Here is a 20,413-nt window from a genome sequence, read left to right on the forward strand (position 1 = left end):
TTTTGCACATTAATTAATTCAATCAATTAATTAATTTTCTTAATTATAGATGAAAGGCAAGATTTGCAGGTCCATATATGTGAAGGGTATGCCAGCGTGCACGGATGTACGCTCACTCTCACGAGCGGTGACTTAAGCTAAGTTTTCCATTGAAAACAATAGGGACCCGTCCGTGCAAGCTGGCGTACGCTCAAATCTCCGCAAGAAGTCGTTGGGAAGACGGACGAAAGACGTCCGTAAACGGCGCCGTACGCTCAGTTGTACGCCAGTTGTCGGAGTGTAAGGGCTGGGCCGTCCGCGTACGTTGCCGTACGCTCATTTGTACGCCACTCCCCTTCTACGGTATTTCTGCCCGTACGTAAGCGGCTGATTTGTGGGTGGACCTAACCCTAACGACCGCGTACGGCTAGCGTGCGGTAATGGCGAACGTACGCACGTTTGGCCGCTCCGATCAGAATAAGGCCCCATGACTCATACACAGCAGCATATTGTTTATTATGAAATATATTCGTTTAAAGAACATATTGGGTGACATTTAATAAGATGTGAAATACACTTCACAGGTCATGTTGCTATGGGCAACCAATCAGAAGCTACTTCTTATTTAATTACCACCCTAGAAGATAGTAGAAAGGATGTGATTGGTTGCCCATAGCAACATGACCTGACCTGTGAAGTGTATTTCACATCTTAGTAAATTTCACCCATAGTGTCATTTAAATTTTAAAGATGCTGTTCTGCCGTGAGTACTTACGATAAGAGGCTAGGGTGCACTGGCCAGATCAGGTATTCCCCTGTACTGCGTTCTACAGAAGTCTGCTGCTATACCGTCACACTGCTCACCAGTTGCTGTGCTAGTTGCTAAGAACGCCCTGGCGGTTACTATGAGGGACGTAACAGAGACCGCCATCTTAGCTGGTGACGTCACGTCACACAGTGACACATTGCTATTGCATACTCCTCTATTAGCAGCTCACAGACATTTGTTAATAGGGGCTATATCTACGGCATCATCAGCACGCTCTAGTACACAATTAATTACCACGGCTGCTCGTTCCTTAAACAAGTATCAGCGAACACAACCAGCGCTAGCGCTGTACAACAAGGCGCATGCGCGTTTCGCCGCCCGCCCTCCACGGCACGTAGCTGGAAAGGTCACGTGTGACGTTAGGCGCTGTTACATAGCTCCGCCCCCCTGCTCAATCTGTCTCTGCCGCTACCGCTGCTGCTGGAGGTCGTTGGAGTCACTGGAAGCTGCTGATCTCTCCGCCTGTCTCAGTCATGTTCTCCCGTATCGCCAGACCCGCTGCTCGCGGCCTCACCCGAGGGCTCTCCACCGGCACACAGGTAACGTTCCGTAGCGCGTTATACACATGCAGGCACCGGGCGGCGGTAGGTGACCGCGAGGTTACATGACTGGTGCAAGTACTCTGGCGGCTTGTGAGCTATCCTCATTCCATCGGCTGTGCGGGCTAACACGAGGTGTCACATGCCGCTTATAGTGTGGCATGGTGCAATAGGCCGCCGGCAGAGCAGGGTAAGGAAACGCTGCCAGCGTAAGGAAGCAGCAGAACATCTCTATGCTGGCAGTGTCTGGGGTTCTCTATAAGCATTATATCTGGGTCACTGGCATGCTGATCGGGCACGGGGGCATGTGAGGCACCTGGCAAGTCCCCACCTCCTGGCACGCATCCCGCTGTCCATCTATAAATGTGTCCTGTTTTAACTAGTGTGAGAACATCTTGTTAAATAAATGTTCCCGATGAGTGGCTGGTAGTCACGCCAGGGAAGTGGTAGTGACAGGAGGGCGTGTCGGCTGTGCCTGCACTGCAGCTGGGTCACTTGTACTAAGGGTCACTTGTCCCATTCATTATTCCCTCCTATGGTCTATACTAGTGAGCGAGACACTGACTCATGTGCCTAGTCTGGGCCAAGGTGACTGAGATGTCTGTGACATGATAGGTCATTGCAGCCAGGTGGTGTAATCCTAGGAGCCAGTGCTGTGGGGCCTGAGCACCCTGTGTGTTGCATTCTCATATGGGTGAGGAGGCTGATGTCCATACCCATGCCAACTAGTAAATACACAGGTTCAGAATAGTATAATATAAACTTATTCTAGCCCATGTGTGATCCTACATTTTATTGGGGTGATGGTTTTCCACACAATAATTCAGATACATATTTATGTGGTGGTCTCCTGGCGTTCGGCCAGAACATAACACAAAAGTTTTGAGGCTCTTAACTGGTACTGCTAAAGAGGTACAGTAACTTTTTTTTTTATAGTATAATTTAAGAATTTAAAGACCAACACCAATATTCCTTATTAGAACTCTTAAAACCGTTACAATATAATATGATCTGTACTTAGGGGTAGATTTATTAAGCTCGGTGATATGAGTCTCTGGTTTTTATCACCGGCCAATCAGCTCCTACCTGTCATTTTCCAAACCAAGTCTGTAACTTCAGTTAGGAGCTGATTGGCCAGTGATAGAAACTAGGCCCTTTATCACTTCGCCAAACTTGATAAATCTGCCCCAAAGTTCATAGAAAATGTCAGTCTAGTCACATACTATGTTTGTGATCATGAAATTATTCACCTTAATTTATCATAGATATATAGATATCAACTGTGTATGCGAGTACACCTTGCTAATCAAACGACAAGTCAATAAAGCAGTGTATAACTGTATTAGTTTAAATGTAGCAGATTATCTCAAAGGTGTAGTATATAAAAAGTGGGGCAAACATGCACTTTTGAGGTATCGGTTATACTCTCTATTAATGGTCATGAAGGCATTGATTAAAAAAGCTTGTTACACTTTGGATGAATCCCGTGGGAGCCCATATAGTTAACTACAGTATATTGGCTGTGCTGCAGAAGAACAATATAGCAGATACACGCTGACTGATATTGTGACGTCACTTGCCCTCTGCTCCGTACATGCAGTGGATTGTGGGAGAAAACGGGGCTACCTGGAGGAAACCTAGACAAGAAAGGGGGAATATACAAAGTACACACAGTTGGGGTCATGGTGGGAATTGAGCCCATGACCATAACGATGAGAGGCAGTAATGCTAATCATTACACCCTCTATTAATAAATGGCGTTATGGCTATTAACAAGAAGAAAACAGAAACCTTTGCTGTAAATGCTTTCCTCACCTTTGATATACAGTACACGCTTGAGATCTACTACATTTCTGCTATCTATACTAGATATACTTTGCTTCTTTACTAGCTTATTACCATTAATTAGCAAGGGGTGCTCAGGTATACAATTGCTAGCTACATCATAATATTTTCTGCATAATTTTTACCACCATCAAAAGGCTTTAACCAATTTGATTGAATTACTGGTTTTCTCTATTTTCCATTTTTGGAAGCCAATTGTCATTAGCTCCCAGAAAGGTATCCAGTCCAAAAAAGAGAAACCTTTTGAAAATCTCATTTTTGTTGTCATCTGTGGCTTGCCAATAAGTAGTAAAGGCCCGCTTGGCACTATCTATCTCTGCGGACAATAGCGACTCACGGCAATGCACATTGCCATCGCCCAAGACCATACACACTGCACGATACATGCTTCATTTCTAAATGATTGCTTAGAAATGGGGTTAAAAATTACTGCCAGTGTTCAATCTCCCTGTCTCCATGTAGGGTTTACTGGGTTATGTGTATGCAGCATCCTGAGACAAAACTAGCAGGTCTTGTCTAACATGTTCTCTCCTACTAAGGGAGCTTTATCACTTTGTCCGATTTTAGTTTAGGGGTCAATCAGTTTGTAGTCTCTGCAAATGCTCATTTACAACAGCAGTGCAGTTTTTTGTCACCATGCTTAATCGGCAATCTGTCTGGGAATTTGCATGTTAAAATTCCCAGGCTCTATGGGGAAAATGTATCAATTTCTCTAAAAATGAAGAGCTGTTGCCCATCGTAAACATTCAGATACTGTCATAGCAAAAGTATCAATTTGCTAATGGATGGTCCCAGTCCTGAATTTCAGATTTTTGAAAGGGCTTTAGCTCCACTGCATAAGAGCATGGCCTTACTGCAAGGGCAACGGTCTTGCAGGAGATTACTTAGTACTCCATACAATTTTAAAGTGGGGGTATGGAAAAATGAAGGCTGTAATTATGTGTTCACCAATGTCGCGCACACTTCAGAAAAGGGGGTGTGGCCACTCAAGGCGCAAGTCCTTGAGTTTAGTGTACTACCCCCTTATACACATTCTGCACCACAAAAGTAGGATACCTTATACCAGGGCTGGGCAATAGCGGCCCTCCAGATGTTGATGAACTACACATCCCAGCATGCCTTGCATCAGTTTCAGCATGGCCACATAGCAAAACTAATGCAAAGCATCCTGGGATGTGTAGTTCATCAACATCTGGAGTGCTGCAATTGCCCAGCCCTGCCTTATACTATCTAGTACCCTTACACATTATGCCACACGGAGGGGTAAAAATGAGAGCTGGGCGCACCTGACGTAGGTGCCCGGCCAGGCTTCAACGCTAAGGGGACCAGCGGAGCTGTTGCCACAGCAATTGTGGTAGAGGCGGTACGCAACCCAGCAATGGGGGAGAGTGCAGCCTGGTTTGGTATGATGCTGCCTGACCAGGTAGTAATAGTGTTTGGTGAATGGGTCATCCAGTGCACCCCAGGAATACACTACAGTTTTGCCTATGGGATACGGTCTTATTCCTGGACCAGAGGTAAATTTCCCCAAATGGAGTAAAAATGAAATTCCTGGGAGTAACGGATGGTCGTACTACCGAGACACAGCCGGGCATGCATATGAATCTATACACATGTCTGGCTGTGTCTCAGCAGCGCGACCGACCATTACCCCAGGAAATTAATTCCATTGCATATACAATCTATATATAGATACTACTATATACATGCCAGTCTGTGTGGAGTATTCAATGTTTTTTTTTCTCCATGTGCAGCGATTTAGGTTTTGGATTCGCTGCATATTTGCAGGGTACCGGAGGGCTGCAGCATACGCTGCCAGCCCTCCCTGTCGCCCTATTCAAAGCCGCACGGGCTCGCTGCCCCTGACGTCAAATTTTAACCCCGCAGGGAGATGTAAGCCTCCCTACCTGCCCCAGGATTTTTGTGGAGGAGGGCTTAAGGGGACACAGGCAGCAGAAGTGGCCCCCCAGATAGCGGACAGGGGTAGGGAGCCGCTCCACTGGTCCCCCTCGTAAGAAGCCAGGACCAGTGGTGTGCAGTGAATGTATGAATATCTAATGAGCGGCTGCTGGCGAACGTGTAAAAAAAAAAAAAAATAATGTAGTGTGTGCGTGCTTCAAGCACTTGAATAAAAATAGCATGCCCCATCACAGAAAAAAAAAAATCAGATTTTTTGACACAAAAAAAAACAACAACCTTATTTTAAAAGATCACTTTCCAGTTCACCTTAAAAAGATGTTGAATGCAAAATGGTGAATCATGGCAAAAATCTGGGAGAAAGCAATTCACCATCCTAGCAATGGCGAATCCCAGTGAAAACCCCATTAATATACACCAGCGAATTGCAGCGAGCATGAAACGGAGAACTGGCCGGCATTCACTGTTCGCTTTCGGAGAACAGTGAACATTGAATAGGGTGAATCACATTTTCAGTGAAAAATTCACTGTAAGGAGAGAAAACAGCCAGATACGCCGAAAAAAAACCCCGGTGAATCTGGAGCATTGAATACTGGCCTGTGTGTTACAGTACTGTAGTGTATAAGGACCTGATGCAATGCAGTGCACCAGGCCCTTGTGTATAACACACTTCCCTGCATGATGCCCAGGGCCCCGCCTACAAGTCCGTCTGCTTCCTCAGTAGAGCTGACTAGTTGCTTCGCCATCTGGGCAGTGTGTAGTCTGTTCTTCTGCTGCGGCGCTGAGTTTCTTTGCCTGGTTATAGGCTCCTATCGTGGTATACACATCTCTAGTCTAGGAAAGAATTTGTAAAGACTGTCACTATTATCTTGAAATGCTGACACTAATAGTTGCCTGGACGTCACATTATCAATGGCTATACCACACACAGCCTGGCAGACGAAGATGATTACTATGTATGGCTGTGTGTGGTACAAATTTTGTACCAGTCATGCATGGTAATCATCATTGTCAATGGCTGCCAGGCTGTGTACCGTACTAGTAGGATATATCAATGTCTGGGGGTACTGTGTGTATTACTATTATGATTTCCTTGAAATCAAGGGGTAACGTTGGCATATTTAAATATATTTTGGGGTAAAAGGTAACGGTCCCTGCCCTATAAAACGAAAGAATCTGGTAGCTATATGCAACAACACCTCTCAATTTTTAGAAGTTTAATAAATTTATATGCCTGTTTTTGTCATTTGTGAGATCAATTTGGTAAATCAAGGATTTGCAAATTAGACCCTGCTAAATGGTTAGCAAGCTTCCAGTGTTTCTTTCCTTAAATTTATCCTTGTTTCCTCAGAACAATGCAAGGGTGGCAGTGCTTGGAGCTTCTGGGGGAATCGGACAGCCTCTCTCCCTCTTACTGAAGAACAGCCCTTTAATCAGCCAGCTTAATCTTTATGATATAGCCCACACACCAGGCGTAGCTGCTGATCTGAGCCACATTGAGACCAGAGCCCATGTGACAGGTAAATTAAATAAGAGTTTAATGGTCCCGATCTTGTTCCTAGTGAATGAATTGTCTAATTTCATATGAATATGTGCAAGTAGAAACACATGGCTGCTCACCATATACAGCCAAAGTACTAGGTAATCCTCTCAAACTCTTAAGGTGCCCACACACTAGAACAATTTTTGGGCCGATTTTCGATAAATAGGCCGATATATCGTCCGATGTTTACCGATAATCGGTCGAAAATCGGACGATATCGGTCCGACGCGCGCTCCCGTGGATCTTTAGCTGAATCTTCTAGCTGAATCTTCTGATCTTACCTGCTGCACGAAAGATCAGAAGATTTAACAAAAGATCCACACATGGGATCTTAAGAAAAATCTTTGGTAAAGATGTGCGCTTGCCTGAAATCTTTTGTCCAGGACAGACAAAAGATTTCAAGGCTAATTTATGCGCACATCTTACGATCGCAGATCTTTCTAGTGTGTGGGCACCTTTAAAGCACTTATTAAAGTGGCCTATTTGCTAATTAGATGTCTGAAGTACTTCAGCAATATTTGTAAGGCATGGCTAATTCCCATAGGGTGTTGTGTTCAGTAAATTCGTATGTATGTATGTTTCCAACCAGACCTTGTGGTTGATCCTAATATTTGCAAAGGGTGCAGGGGTGCCCTTTAAATGCTGTCAACAGCACCCAAATTAACCAGTTCTTGCACCCTTTAAAGGGCCAAATGCGCCATCAATTGCTTGCAACCCTATGGGCAGCGAGCACTTAAGTGTCTGGTGCTGTGATGGTTTGCCCTCACGAATCATCCGTGGCTAATAGGATTTGATGCCCTTACAGATGGAGCGGGACTTATCTATCCAGGGGATGGCGATGGCGACGCCAGCCGCCATCCCTACCCCGCGCCATCTGTATGCCGGAAGGGGACGCGCGCGTCCCCTTCTGACGGTGCTGCCGGCGGTCGCCCAGTGTGGTCCCCGCAGCCCCCTGAAGCCCCCCCCCCCAGCCCCCTGAAGTGGGAGGCGGACAGTATTGCGTCCGCCCCACCGCCCGGATACTGAGACGCGCGTGCGTGGGGGACGCACACGCGTCTGTCAGAAGGAGCTGGCGATTCGCCAGCAACAATAAGACCCGCTCCATCTGTATGTTCAAAATCTAGATTTGTTTCTACTTTCATGGGCCATTTATTTTTTTTTTTTACTAGTTTTTTTTTTATTATATTCTAAATTGTGAGTTAACAGTTTAAACAAAACTACAAACAAAAGAGGATATAAACAAGACTAAACACTGACACATTTTCATGGGCCATATTTAATCATATTTAATTAAATTTCAACAGATTTATGGCGAGCTGACATATAAGAAAAATCCTGGCATAGTTGTAGCAGTCTGCTATCAATATCGATAAACAATTAAATTGATCTGTTACTTTTAAATAATTTGTTTTACTGAGAGGTTGATGGTGGAATTTTGGGTGGTGGGTCAAGGTCATATGGATGAAAAATAACCTCAAACCACCACCCCATCATGTGCTTGAATGTTTGTGTGATGATGCTGTATGTTGTAAGCAAGTTTAAGTTGCCTTGCATACATCATTACTTTACATAGAATTACTGTTACCAGGAACCTTAAGCCCCTGAACTCTCAGGCAAACTACATTCAGTGCACACACTGAATATCTTTACCGATATCATTCAGTGGAAAGGCAAAATGTAGATTGGTCTTAAGCGCTAAAAAGGTCCTCCTTATTAAAAGTCACCAAATCAGTCAATTTCAATCCTGATTGGAATTAATCCAGGTAGCTTGTATCCTCCATACATGTATGAAAAAGAAAAGTGCAAATTGTGCATAACGTTTTAAAACATCAAGTTTAATAGAAGTGTGCACTTACAATTTTTGGGGGAATATAAAAGCAATCAATTAAAACACGGGGCACAGCAGGAACACGAATGTCCAATGGCGAGGGCTATTCAGCTCCGGACTTGGGGGGCGGCGTCCAAATCCGACCACTGTTCCTGGGGTCCAAACGGGGATTAAAGTAACTGTGGCAAGGTACGCCAAACGCATCCTGGGATCCTTCTTCAGTAGCGTGCCTGGCCTTACCAACAGAGTATAAATAACGGCGGAGACTAATTAGCCACATGCGTCACTTCTGGAAGTGTACGTGCGTTCCACAGCACTTCACTAATCCTCCCGCCTAGCTGTAACGAGGACGGAGGATCGCTGTGTGCTTTATTCCACAGCTTCCGGCCCGAAATTCATTTGCATATGTCTTCCGGGTATAAAGCAAGATGGCGGTGCGTTCCACTGTGCCGCCGTCTTGCGTGTCATTGGAAATAGGAAGCGTTACTCCACTTACATCATACAAATAGTGATTTCTCTATTTTCCTCCACTTATAGCATTCAAATGGGGATTTCAATGTATAGCAGGGATGGCATAAAATGACAATATATAATATTAGATGTCTTCATCCATAATGCATAATACAATAGAAAGAATGGAAAAAATTACAAGCATTTGAATACAGAGGAGAGATAAAAATATTATGAAGAGGATCACGATATAAAAGAATTGTATGTAAAAAAAAGTATATTAAAATAAATACCAATAACATTTTTTTATTTTGAAAAGCAATGTTCGATTATGATAAAAAAGGTTTCAATTCAAAATCACCGTTTAAACCCTTGGGGACAAGGGTCGCAATTTTTAAAATGATTGGAAAAAGTATGAGTTACTAGGCCTTTGCGGATATTATAAATATGTTCTGCAAGGCGAACTTTTAGTGGTCGACTCGTTCTTCCAACATAAAATAAATTACACGAACATTGCTTTAAATAAATTACATATTCAGACTGACACGTAATAAATTCCTTTTAATTTAAAAAAAAAAATCCTTGTAATATCTGCAAAGGCCTAGTAACTCATACTTTTTCCAATCATTTTAAAAATTGCCATAATTCGAAAGAATGTTTTATCACTAACATTTGGGGTATCCAATTAAATCTCCCCCAAATGGCGCACAAGAGATATTGATAAGCGCCTAGCACAGAATGAAATGAGATGGATACACTGCTTAAACACACTTGTCCCGAAGGGTTTAAACGGTGATTTTGAATTTAACCTTTTTTTAATCATAATCGAACATTGACCTGAATGTTCAGGGGTGGGTGGGGTTTTTGTCTTTAATGATGCTTGGGAGCATGCATTATGATTGGTATACACTCTAGACAATGTAAAATTGCTCAATAGATCCCTTCAGTGATATCTTTACGTTCTCGTCTAGTGTGTATGGGGCTTCACTGCATGGGGAAAATACTATATAATTAACTCTTGATAAACATTGTGCTTTTCCTTTGTGGTAAAACTTGCCAATGGGAAAGCCACAAATGAAACTGCGAAATGTTTATAATTTTATAAAAATTGTAGGGTCTTCTGATTGGGTATAGGTTTTCGTTTTTGTCCCAAATGTCGACATGGGCAATGCTCAGCAGCCCTGAAAGTTTTTTCATATGACTGTACTTCTGCTGAGCATTTTTTAATTTGAGCTTCACCAGTACTAGCCCTAAAAAAAAAATTAAATTAACCATTCCTGCTGATGCCCACCCATTATATAGCTATAACTTTTGGTATTACATTATTTCTAGCTGAGGTCAATCTGCAAAATAACGCGGTGTTGTATTATTACTAATCAAATTTTTGCTTTTTTTTTTTTTTTTTTTCAATTCCTCCATACATAATAGGATACATTGGAGCGGAGCAGCTACCAGAAAGCTTGAAAGATGCAGATGTAGTTGTCATCCCAGCTGGTGTTCCTAGAAAACCTGGTATGTGATCTTTATCTTTAACTCTACAGGGTAAATTACATTTTTAATTTCTAAAATGATGGGGTAACTTGTTTGTGCCAATAGGTTAAAATATTGCAAGTGCCCGTTTTTTGTGAATGCCCGCTTGAGGTGGCAAGTAGAAATTAGCCCAAACTGCATTTTCTCTGGCATGCCCAATGCTTTATACATCTAAACCTGATGCGTTCAAGCACAAAAGGTAGTGATTTCAGCACTCGCCCCCACCTGCTGAACAAGTTAATGCATGTTATTAAACCTGCCCACAAGCAATTGTATGTCCCCCCCCCCCCATGTGTTACTTTATTTAACCAAAAACATTTTTGTACTTAAACTGACTTCTTTTTTCCTATCTTTCATTTAGGAATGACCCGTGATGATCTATTTAACACAAATGCATCTATTGTTGCTACCCTGACTGATGCTTGTGCAAAAACTTGTCCAGAGGCCATGATCTGCATCATTGCAAATCCTGTGAGTTGTAAATAGGGTGATGGTGTATAATTATGGGGGAGATTAGAGTATGTTGCCCATAGCAACCATAGAGTTGGCATGTGCTATAAAATTATAGTTAAAATAATGGAAAACTCAACTTATTCTTTGCGTATATAGTGGTAAATAACTTTTTTGCTGACTATTTGTATCTTTAAACAGGTGAACTCTACTATCCCTATTACATCTGAAATTTTTAAGAAACATGGTGTTTACAATCCCAACCGCATATTTGGTGTAACTACACTTGACATCGTAAGAGCCAACACTTTTGTAGCAGAACTGAAGGTATGTAAAGGGAGTTTATTTGTAAAGACAGTCCCTGCTATACATTTCTTTAATATCACCTGTCTGGTGCTTAGAGTCCTTTATGATTGTTTGCAATGACATTTGTAAAGCTTTTTTTGAAGGATGTTACAACTAGGGAGGCCAAGCCTGGGCTTGAAATCCTAGGAATTTTGGATTTGCAAATGCTTTAGTTAGTAATGCTGGGCAGCACTCTGCTCAGAAGCCACCTGGATATGCAGCATGATGTCAGAGTTCATGCTGTGCAGCCCCACTCTTATGGTGCGTACACACAGGGGCGATTTTGTGCAAAATCGCGGGAAATATGGTCGCTGAGCGACCATATTGCCCGCAATGGGAGTGTGCACCGGCGATATATCGCCGGGTGCGCGCTCCCGTTTTTGCCCCTGTGGTGATCGTTGGTCGCAGGAACATGCTCCTGCGACCAGCTGATTACCACTGCCGGGCTCCCCCTGGCAGTTTCTTTTTCATCAGCGACCATCTCTGGTCGCTGATGTAAAGTAGAAACTGAGCAATATATCTCCCCCCGTGTGTACACAGCATTAGGGCTGTTTCACACGCTCCGGCTCCTGCTGGGCTTCGAAACCCCACACGGCCAGGAAGCCGTGCCGTACACAAGTGAATAATGGACATGATTGTGTCAATTCACACAAGATGGCCACGGCCCGGTTGCAGCCGGCTGTCACCACTGGAAGGGACAGCTGCCGGGCTGTGGCCATCCCCACCATTCTAAACGTCTGTGTTTGGCACCTCTTCCTGTCCATGCGGGGTTTCACCGCCCGGCAGGAGCCGGCGCGCGTGAAACAGCCCTTGTCTCAACCCACTTGCTCAAGGACAGCAGTTGCTAGCCAAGTGGCTGCATAGTGTCTGAAACTCAATCCCTGGATTGACACTGCAATTACAAATCCTGGAATTGTAAAATAGACCAGGATTGGCCTTTATTGCAACTGCTGTATCATTTATTTAATCCATTTACCATCGATAAGTTAACATTCTACAAATCCCTTGCTTTATAGACTAACACTAAACCTCTTGTTTCTTTTCAGCATCTTGATCCCGCTCGTGTGAATATTCCTGTGATTGGTGGACATGCAGGAAAAACCATCATACCATTGATTTCTCAGGTACTGTTTTTTGTTTCATTTTGATAATGTAACAATGTGTTCCAGTCTTAGATTGCCTCCATAAGTATGTGCAGTTAATTCCCTGGTTAATGATGACCTGCTTATGACACATGCGTTAAACATTAACTAGCAATTTTTTTAGCTAGGTATAATTAAGGTTTTACAGAGCAGATGTCTGTCTTGTGGCTGTAACATACAGAAGATAGACAAGCACATCAGGGTTTGGAGGCGTGTTTAGTCTAAAACTAAAGATAAATTTAAACTACCAAGCTATAAAGTCCATTATACTCTGTGCTGCTTTCATTGTATTTTAGTAACTTCACTAGGAACTGCTGTTTTGGTTATTGGGAACTTCAATAATATCCAAATGCTACTGACTTCTAGTATATGCAATATAGCTGTCTCAGGACTAATCCTGTTTTAATAAAAATAAATTGTAACTGTTAAATCAATGGAAAACTTTTGTATATAACATTAAAGGAGTCTTAAAAGTAGGAATTTGAGATGTTAATGGAGGATAATTTTTAGCAAGGGTGAAGAACACTAATGCGTTATGAGTTTAGAGTGGTGCATTGTTGGTTGTGCTGTACTGAATACATTGTCATGGCTACACTTGCTGCTATGTTAGATGGGTGCCTTATGTGATGCCTGTTTTAGCCACAGAACTTGCACTGTTAAAGAAGGGTAAAGGACAACAATACCTCTGCAAATGTACAACAAGGTTTGGGTTGAAGTAATAAGCTGTGTGGGCCAAGTTTGGCTTGGCATGGACCAGAAAACTTGGCTTTTTTTTGTATTCTATCAATCTATTATCAGTGTTGTTGATGGTGTGCAGACCATGACAGTTCGGTCATTTTCATAGTTTTCCATTTTGAACCAATCATTGAGGGGTAGTGGTGGGGCCCCTCCAGAAAGACAAGGATAATAGCTTTTTCAGTATTAAGATGTACAGTACAAGATATTTGTTATGCAACAGGTCTTTGTGGTTATACAGAATTCAAGACTAGAAGGCACCTTTTCCCCAGCCACTTATCCAGCTATTTTGATCACCTTATCCCAGAACAGTTAAATCTTCCTACATAGCCATCAAATATGGACAGGGGATCATGTTTATTAGCCACATGTCCAAGATCTGTTGGACCCGGCAACATATGGTACAGAACAAGGTGGCCTTTGTACCATTGTGTAATAATGGGCCTCTGGAAGACCCTCTATGAAGAGGCATATAAGTAAAGGAACATGCATTCCCATAGTTTGTCTGAAATCCTGTTTTGGTAACACTGCCAAATCTGGTGATGGTACTAATAAAAGACTGATCTTTGTGGTGGTCGAGCCTCAAGTGTGGAGAAATATAACCTGAACCTGGTGAAATCTTTCCAGGAGAGATGTTTTGAAGTCTTTGTGATAATTATCGTCAGTTTAACACCTAGATCAACAAGGATATAGTTTTGTAACCGGCACAATTTACCGTTAGGGATTACCGTAATATGGGCCTCAAACAGTGTTAATTTTGTATTTGTGTGCACTGATTAAAGGTATCACAAGTCTTATATTGATTATCTCTTAAATATGGAATGGTAAAACAATCTGGAATAGACTTTTTCAAGAGTCTGTCTTTGGTATTATGAATACATTTTGCTTCCTTAGTTTTCATAATGCATTTGTGAGAAGTTTACTAGATTTGTTTTCCCATCTAAAAAAGCTCAACTGTACCCACATTTTCAGAATGCTGATTAGGTCTTGGAACAGTGGGGCAGATGTATTAATCTTTAACAAGAGAGAAATCCAAGGGTGATAAGGAGAGATAAACATCCAGCCAATCACCTGCTAACTGTCATGTAACAGGCTGTGTTTGAAAAAAGTCAGTAAGGAGCTGATTGGCTGGATGTTTTTCTGTCTTTATCACCCTTGCATTTATCTTTTGTTAAAGCTTAATACCTCTGCACCACTGAGTGGTTTCCCCACATCTGGTGTACCTTCAAGACCTTTTCTGAAAGGTGTGGCCACTCTGGTACTCTCTACCAAGGGTCCACATTTTCCAGTCACCTACTGTAGCTGGTGCACAGCTGTAGTCTTTACTAAATGTCACATTTTCAAACCTGCTACATTCATTCCTACTATAGATCCACAGGTTGCCTGAAATACATGAACTGTTGGTAGATCTTTAAGACAGGTTTGACCACCCCTGTTTTATGGCATGTTTCTAACGGGATGCGGTCAATTTGCCGGTGGTTGGGATCCCGGCGTTCAGAATCCCGACCGACGAAATCCCGAAACTTTCTCCCTCCTTGGGTGTCCACGGCACCCATAGAGGGAGAATAAAATAGCGTAGCGAGGCACCGGGCCCGCTGCGTGGCGAGCGCAGCGAGCCCGCAAGGGGGGGTGATCCACGTCCCCCCCCCCATGTCGGGATTTCGGCTGTCGGGATTCCGACTGCCGGCATTACGTATCGGATCCGTTTCTAACATTTAGAATAGTTTCAGATCTATGTGGGCTTCCTATTTAGATTTTTATTCTATTTTTCCAGAGTACCCCCAAGGTAGAGTTACCCCAAGACCAGTTAGAAGCTCTCACAGGCCGCATCCAGGAAGCCGGAACAGAAGTTGTTAAAGCCAAAGCAGGATCAGGTTTGTTTAGTAAATTGGCATTTTGTCATGTGGGTTTTTTTTTTTGTGGTTCTTGAGGGGTATCTGAAGGTGCTGTGGCCTCTGAATGATATTACTTGGCTCCAAAATTGATAGCTAATCACTTTAAAAAAAATAAAAAATATAAAAAAAAATATATATATCTATATTCATATTCTAGTGCTTCTAGACCGATTTTACAGGCTCCCTTTTTAATGCTCTTGGAGGATGTGCAATCTTTGCTTGTCTTGGTTAATCCAGTTATCGGCAATGGGAAGAAAATGTTTGGTTGGGTATGACATGTATGAAATGGAAATGTTATGTCTAGCTTTATAGGCATTCTTTCCCAAACCTGCTTTCCTCTATCATCCATCTGCGGAATGCTGCATCATTACCTCTGGGTTAGTGTTGCTTAGGTGCAAACACTAGAAGAACAAACTTCTCCCCCATCTAACCCTTCCCACTTCCAACAGACTGTTTAGTTTTTGTGCCTTGGAGAAAAGCCACACTTTAACTAAAAGCAAAGAGGAATTAGTGTGTTTTCTAACAGGATGCTTAGTCCCAATTACAAGAGAAAACCATTACCAGAGTGATATCCGTCATCTAGGAGCTGTCTAAGCTCTCTTCTCAATCTGTTAATCCTGTGGGGGAGTCACTTAACCTTTGGTCACTGGGTCTCCCCACACTGGATCACAGGAGTCTGAGGTGAGGTACTGGGTCTGGTAAGAGCAGCCACAGCCTGCATAAGGTGCCCATACATGCACGGATTTTTTGTGCTGTGCGTTTTGAACTTCAAGCTGCCATGCGGTTTTAGCACGTGAAGTGTATGCAATGTACTGTACTTTGCCGGTGCGATGCGATTTCAGCCTTTTTTTTTTATTATTAATCGTTACAAATGTGCATCGCATGTACTACTAAAGTGATGCGATGCAATGTAGCACAAAAAGTTCTGCCTGCAGATACTTTTTGTGCTATACAATATTGTACCTGCGGGGACGCGCATCACATCCCCACAGGTACACGGTGCGATTATCACGCATGCGATAATCGCAGCATTTATGGGCACATTTAGGCAGTTCTTGGCTGCGACCCTGATATGTTACATGTGTGCAAATGCAGTCATTGCATACTGTAACCTATACACTGCTAGTGTGAGAATGAGGACAGCCTTGCAAAATGTGTTTTGCATTCTCCTTCTCTGCTGCAACATGCTGGGGGACGCTGACTGTTAATACTCTACACACAGGGACAGCCAGAGGCCAGTCTCTATTTTGTATCCCATGGGAAGGAAAATTTACTAATTTCTCTGCCCCTTTATTTATTTTATTTTTTTGGGCGGCTTCTTTGGAAAGTGGTGATCCAATGAAGCCGCTGAGTCTAAAAATAAAAAAAAGGCGGATAAACCAGTCATTATTTTTTTCATCCTTGGAATACAAAAAGGCTCTCATTGGTACCTGCAACAAAAAACCTCCCAGAAAGTGCTTCCAACTGCTGCACCATCCCGAAAGGTCGGGGGACATAACCAAACAGGACCAAGAGAGGGTACCCTTTCTGTCTGGCTAGACCGTTTATTTGTGAGTCTAATCTTATTTTGTTATAATTAACCAACCCTTGTTAAACACATTGACTATTACCAGCAATGTCTGCCTGCTAACAATAACTAACTGAACAGAGACAAATGGATACAAAATCACCTCTCGGGCATACAAAGAAAGGATTTTAATAATACTAACAAACTACTGTTATATACTAATTTTGTCTTTGTTTTTTTGTGCTTTTTTAGAAAAATTCCACTGGACAGTGATCTATACAGAATAATAAATTAATTTATATTGTAATTGGTTCCCAGCATAGTTTTTACAGTTTTTTTTTTATTTTTTTTATACCTGTTATAAAACACTGCAGTGGATCCCTCTACCTCGCTACTGGTTTTAGCACTGGTATACTTTTAGTTACTTCATACCTTCTCTATTTTTATCAGTCCTTTTTCAAAGCCGGTTAGCTAAATTGACAGATGTCCACTGTTTTTTTTTTTTTTATGGTTAAGCTGCCACATGTCTTTGATTCCTTCTTGGGACAAACTTTGAGCTCTTCAGAAGCAGCCATTGGAGCCTCTGGATTCGGAGGACTTGCGATTTGAAGTTGTTTTTTCTGTTGACAATTCCATCTGCTCAGTGGGTTTCTGAACCTGCTGCATTGCCTTGCAAAGCACTTCCTATAATTTTTCACTCTGACAATGTGGTTTTCATTACAAAGCATTCCTTCTTTCCTAAGGTGGCATCTGCATTCCATCTCAAAGTTGTGTTTTTTTTGTTTTTTCTCTACGGGCTTTTACTCAAGTGACCAGGCTACCTGTGAAGAAGATCTGTCTTACATGTTGTGCAGGCATTGTGTTGTCCTGATTCTTGATGCCCCCTAAGCAGTGTTGGCCGGCTTCCAAGAACACTTGCTCATTGAGTCACCTCAACAATCCAGCCTATGGGTTTTCAGAGCTGCCTATTCCTACTCCATTGTGGACTTGTTTGAGTCGCACTGTGAGTGTGTCTTTGGCTGTTTGCTGTGGAGTATTAATGGAACAGCTATACAGGGCTTGGGGCCTGGTAGTCTGTGCACACCTTTACAAAACTTTATGGGTTTGGTCGTACTGTTTTAGGTGCCGGATGTTTTCTACCATTGTTAGCTTGCTTTGGGAATTCAAAGATGTAATGACGCAGTGCCTCCCAGATGGCTGACAAAGGAAATGGGACGCTATACTTACCATAATCTCTTCCTATGAATCCATCTGGGGGGTGCTTTGATTCATCCCTCCTTGTCTGGGTCCTGGGGTTGGTGGGAGTGTTTTTGTGCCAAACCTCCATAGGTCCACTCTAACCCAGAGCTAATGATGCAGCGTCCCCCAAATGAATAACATTCAGTAACTATTAAATACATTGCCTAGCAGTGTGGCAATTTGAAGTAAAGTAACACTTATTACCTATGGATACTGAATCTGAATGAATAAAGTGGTTTGTGTGGGTCCAGTCCCCCCCCCCCCCCCCCCCCCATATAAATACAGCTGTACTACAAAGTGTTCACACAAACAAGTATGTACAGTAGCTTGTCTAGTGCAGGCATGTCCAACGTTGGCCCTCCAGATGTTTTGAAACTACACATCCCAGCATGCTTTGCAATAGTTTTAGCATTCTCTATTAGCAAAACGGTGGCAAAGCATGCTGGGATGTGTAGTTTCACAACATCTGGAGGGCCAACGTTGGACATGCCTGGTCTAGTGCTAAAGTCGCACTCCATTAACAAGTTAATTGCTACATGCTGGCCCTAATCATTACCAAAGGGGAAAAGACTATAGACAGTAGGGCTCTGTGTGCTAGCCAAGCAATATATTGCCATTCACTCCTGCATATTCCTAGCTATATAAGCCATCTATAGTCTAACTGACAGTTCACAGCTGTTCAAATAAGAGAATTTAAGGTGTATAAATTGAACAGAGAATTTCCCAGTATTCCTGAATGTTTGAATACACGGTCATATGGCTACAATTCAGTATTACAACAAAATGAATCGGTTTAAAAAAGTTGCAGCTTTAAAAACTTGCTGCAACGCTATACATTCAAAGGTAAACCAACCTGATACTTCTGCCAAATTGGGATGGATTTATAAAATGTGGTACAAACATGTAATTGGCCTTGCATGACTTCTCTAAAGGCCCCCATACCTGCTGCGATAGCAGCATGCGATGCACGCTCCCGTGGGCATCGCATCACACAGTACAAAAAGTATGTGCTGCACATACTTTTTGTACTGCCCGTGGATCGCATGCGTTGCAGCCCATAACTCATTGCACACGGCTATTGCAGCGTGTATGAGGGCCTTAAGATACTTCTGAACACTTTTGTTAGTTCATTTTGTTTAAAATGCAGGTGTAATGTCTCCAACGATTTCATTTTAGGGTCTGCAACACTGTCCATGGCCTATGCAGGAGCACGGTTTGTCTTCTCTCTGCTGGATGCTATGAATGGGAAGGAGGGTGTTATTGAATGTTCATTTGTCAGGTCTGAAGAAACTGAGAGCCCCTACTTCTCTACTCCTCTTCTGCTTGGGGTATGTAAAACACCACTTTTAAAAATATATATATATATATATATATATATATATATATATATATATATATATATATATATATATATATATATATATATATATATATATATATATATATATATATATATGCGTTATCTGAAGTAATTGTGCTATTGTGCTATATAATCATTTTTGTCTTTTTTTTTTTTTACAGAAAAATGGCATTGAGAAGAACCTGGGCTTGGGAAAGCTGTCTCCCTTTGAAGAGAATTTGGTAGCTGAGGCTATGGGAGAGCTGAAGGCCTCTATTAAAAAGGGAGAGGACTTTGCAAAGAACTTTAAGTAAATACTGTATGGGAAGTTGGCGGCTTCCTTAATTTATTAAAGCAAGGTGACACTTTAGCAAAAGATCCCATATAATATACTGATATGAAGTCTTAAGTATGATGATTCTGGCAGCCTCATGGGCTCTCTGTCAGTGCAGTAGGGACTTCCTCAGAATATTTTATGGGAACCTGAGACTACCCTTGCATTAAATGCTTTTAACAGTGAAAAGATCAAATCCTGTTGACTTAATTCAAAGATAATAAAATCATATTTTTCATTGTAACGTCTCCTTTCTTTCCACTTGTTTTGTCTCCTTGTATGTGGTGATTATATATGGTTTACCAGCAGCTGCAGGGAGCTTAGAGCTTTTAGTTAGCAATGTGACTGAAGTGTGCAGGACCTTATGGGCCCCATACATCTGCAATTAATTGTGACGATCCTCAGATCTGGAGATGATTGCCACAATTCATTTTAGATGTGTGGGCTTCCCCTTTTGGCAATCCCAATCAAAAATGAATAGGGATCGCCAATCGATTGCTTAATACCAGATTATTAAACATGTTTAAAATTCTGATTATCTGCAGATCTTTTTTATGTGTGGGCATTCCCAATTCGTCATAATCTATTTACATTATGAACAGCTGAAATGACAATCGATTTCCAGATATGAAGATGCAATCTTTAGATGAAAAAATCTGCCGATCACCGAAATAAATCTGTAATGTGTGGGCAAGTCAAATAGATTGTAGAATCCATTTATCTGGCCAAAAAAAATCCCTGTATCTGGAAATCCATTAATACCACTTTCAGACTTGCAGAAATATCCTGGGTTTTTGCACATGACCGCGCATCAACCCAGGATTTAGCGGAGTGTGAAAGGGTCTTTCAAGAATATCCCTTGTTCAGCATTCCGGGATCTCTACCCAGGTCCTGACCTGGGTAGGACCCGGAATCGACAAGGGATGCGGTCGGTGTGAATGGTCCCGTACACAGGACTTTTAAAAAG

At 42.3% G+C, this 20,413-nt stretch overlaps 2 protein-coding genes across 4 annotated transcripts in view; one reads left to right on the top strand and one right to left on the bottom strand.

Moving 5' to 3' along the window:
- Positions 1–1,481, bottom strand: part of STYXL1 (serine/threonine/tyrosine interacting like 1) — a 41,361-nt gene extending 39,880 nt beyond the window's left edge. The window contains exon 1 of one of the 3 annotated variants that reach the window (XM_083173924.1): positions 1,043–1,481. The gene's annotated coding sequence lies outside the window, so the exon portion shown is untranslated. Of the gene's footprint in view, positions 1–754 lie in introns of all 3 variants that reach the window. The other 2 variants (XM_083173926.1, XM_083173923.1) reach the window with 2 other exon arrangements.
- Positions 1,181–19,690, top strand: MDH2 (malate dehydrogenase 2). Its single transcript, XM_083173922.1, has 9 exons — positions 1,181–1,347; positions 6,461–6,629; positions 10,359–10,442; positions 10,822–10,931; positions 11,112–11,237; positions 12,302–12,379; positions 14,907–15,006; positions 18,950–19,101; positions 19,295–19,690. Exons 1-9 carry the CDS (start codon positions 1,282–1,284, stop codon positions 19,424–19,426), a joined length of 1,017 nt encoding a protein of 338 aa, XP_083030048.1. The 5' UTR covers positions 1,181–1,281; the 3' UTR covers positions 19,427–19,690.
- Positions 19,691–20,413: the final 723 nt, after the last annotated feature.

The sequence above is a fragment of the Crinia signifera genome, chromosome 2 (genome assembly GCF_055691185.1).
Source record: "Crinia signifera chromosome 2, ASM5569118v1, whole genome shotgun sequence".
Taxonomy (NCBI): Eukaryota; Metazoa; Chordata; class Amphibia; order Anura; family Myobatrachidae; genus Crinia; species Crinia signifera.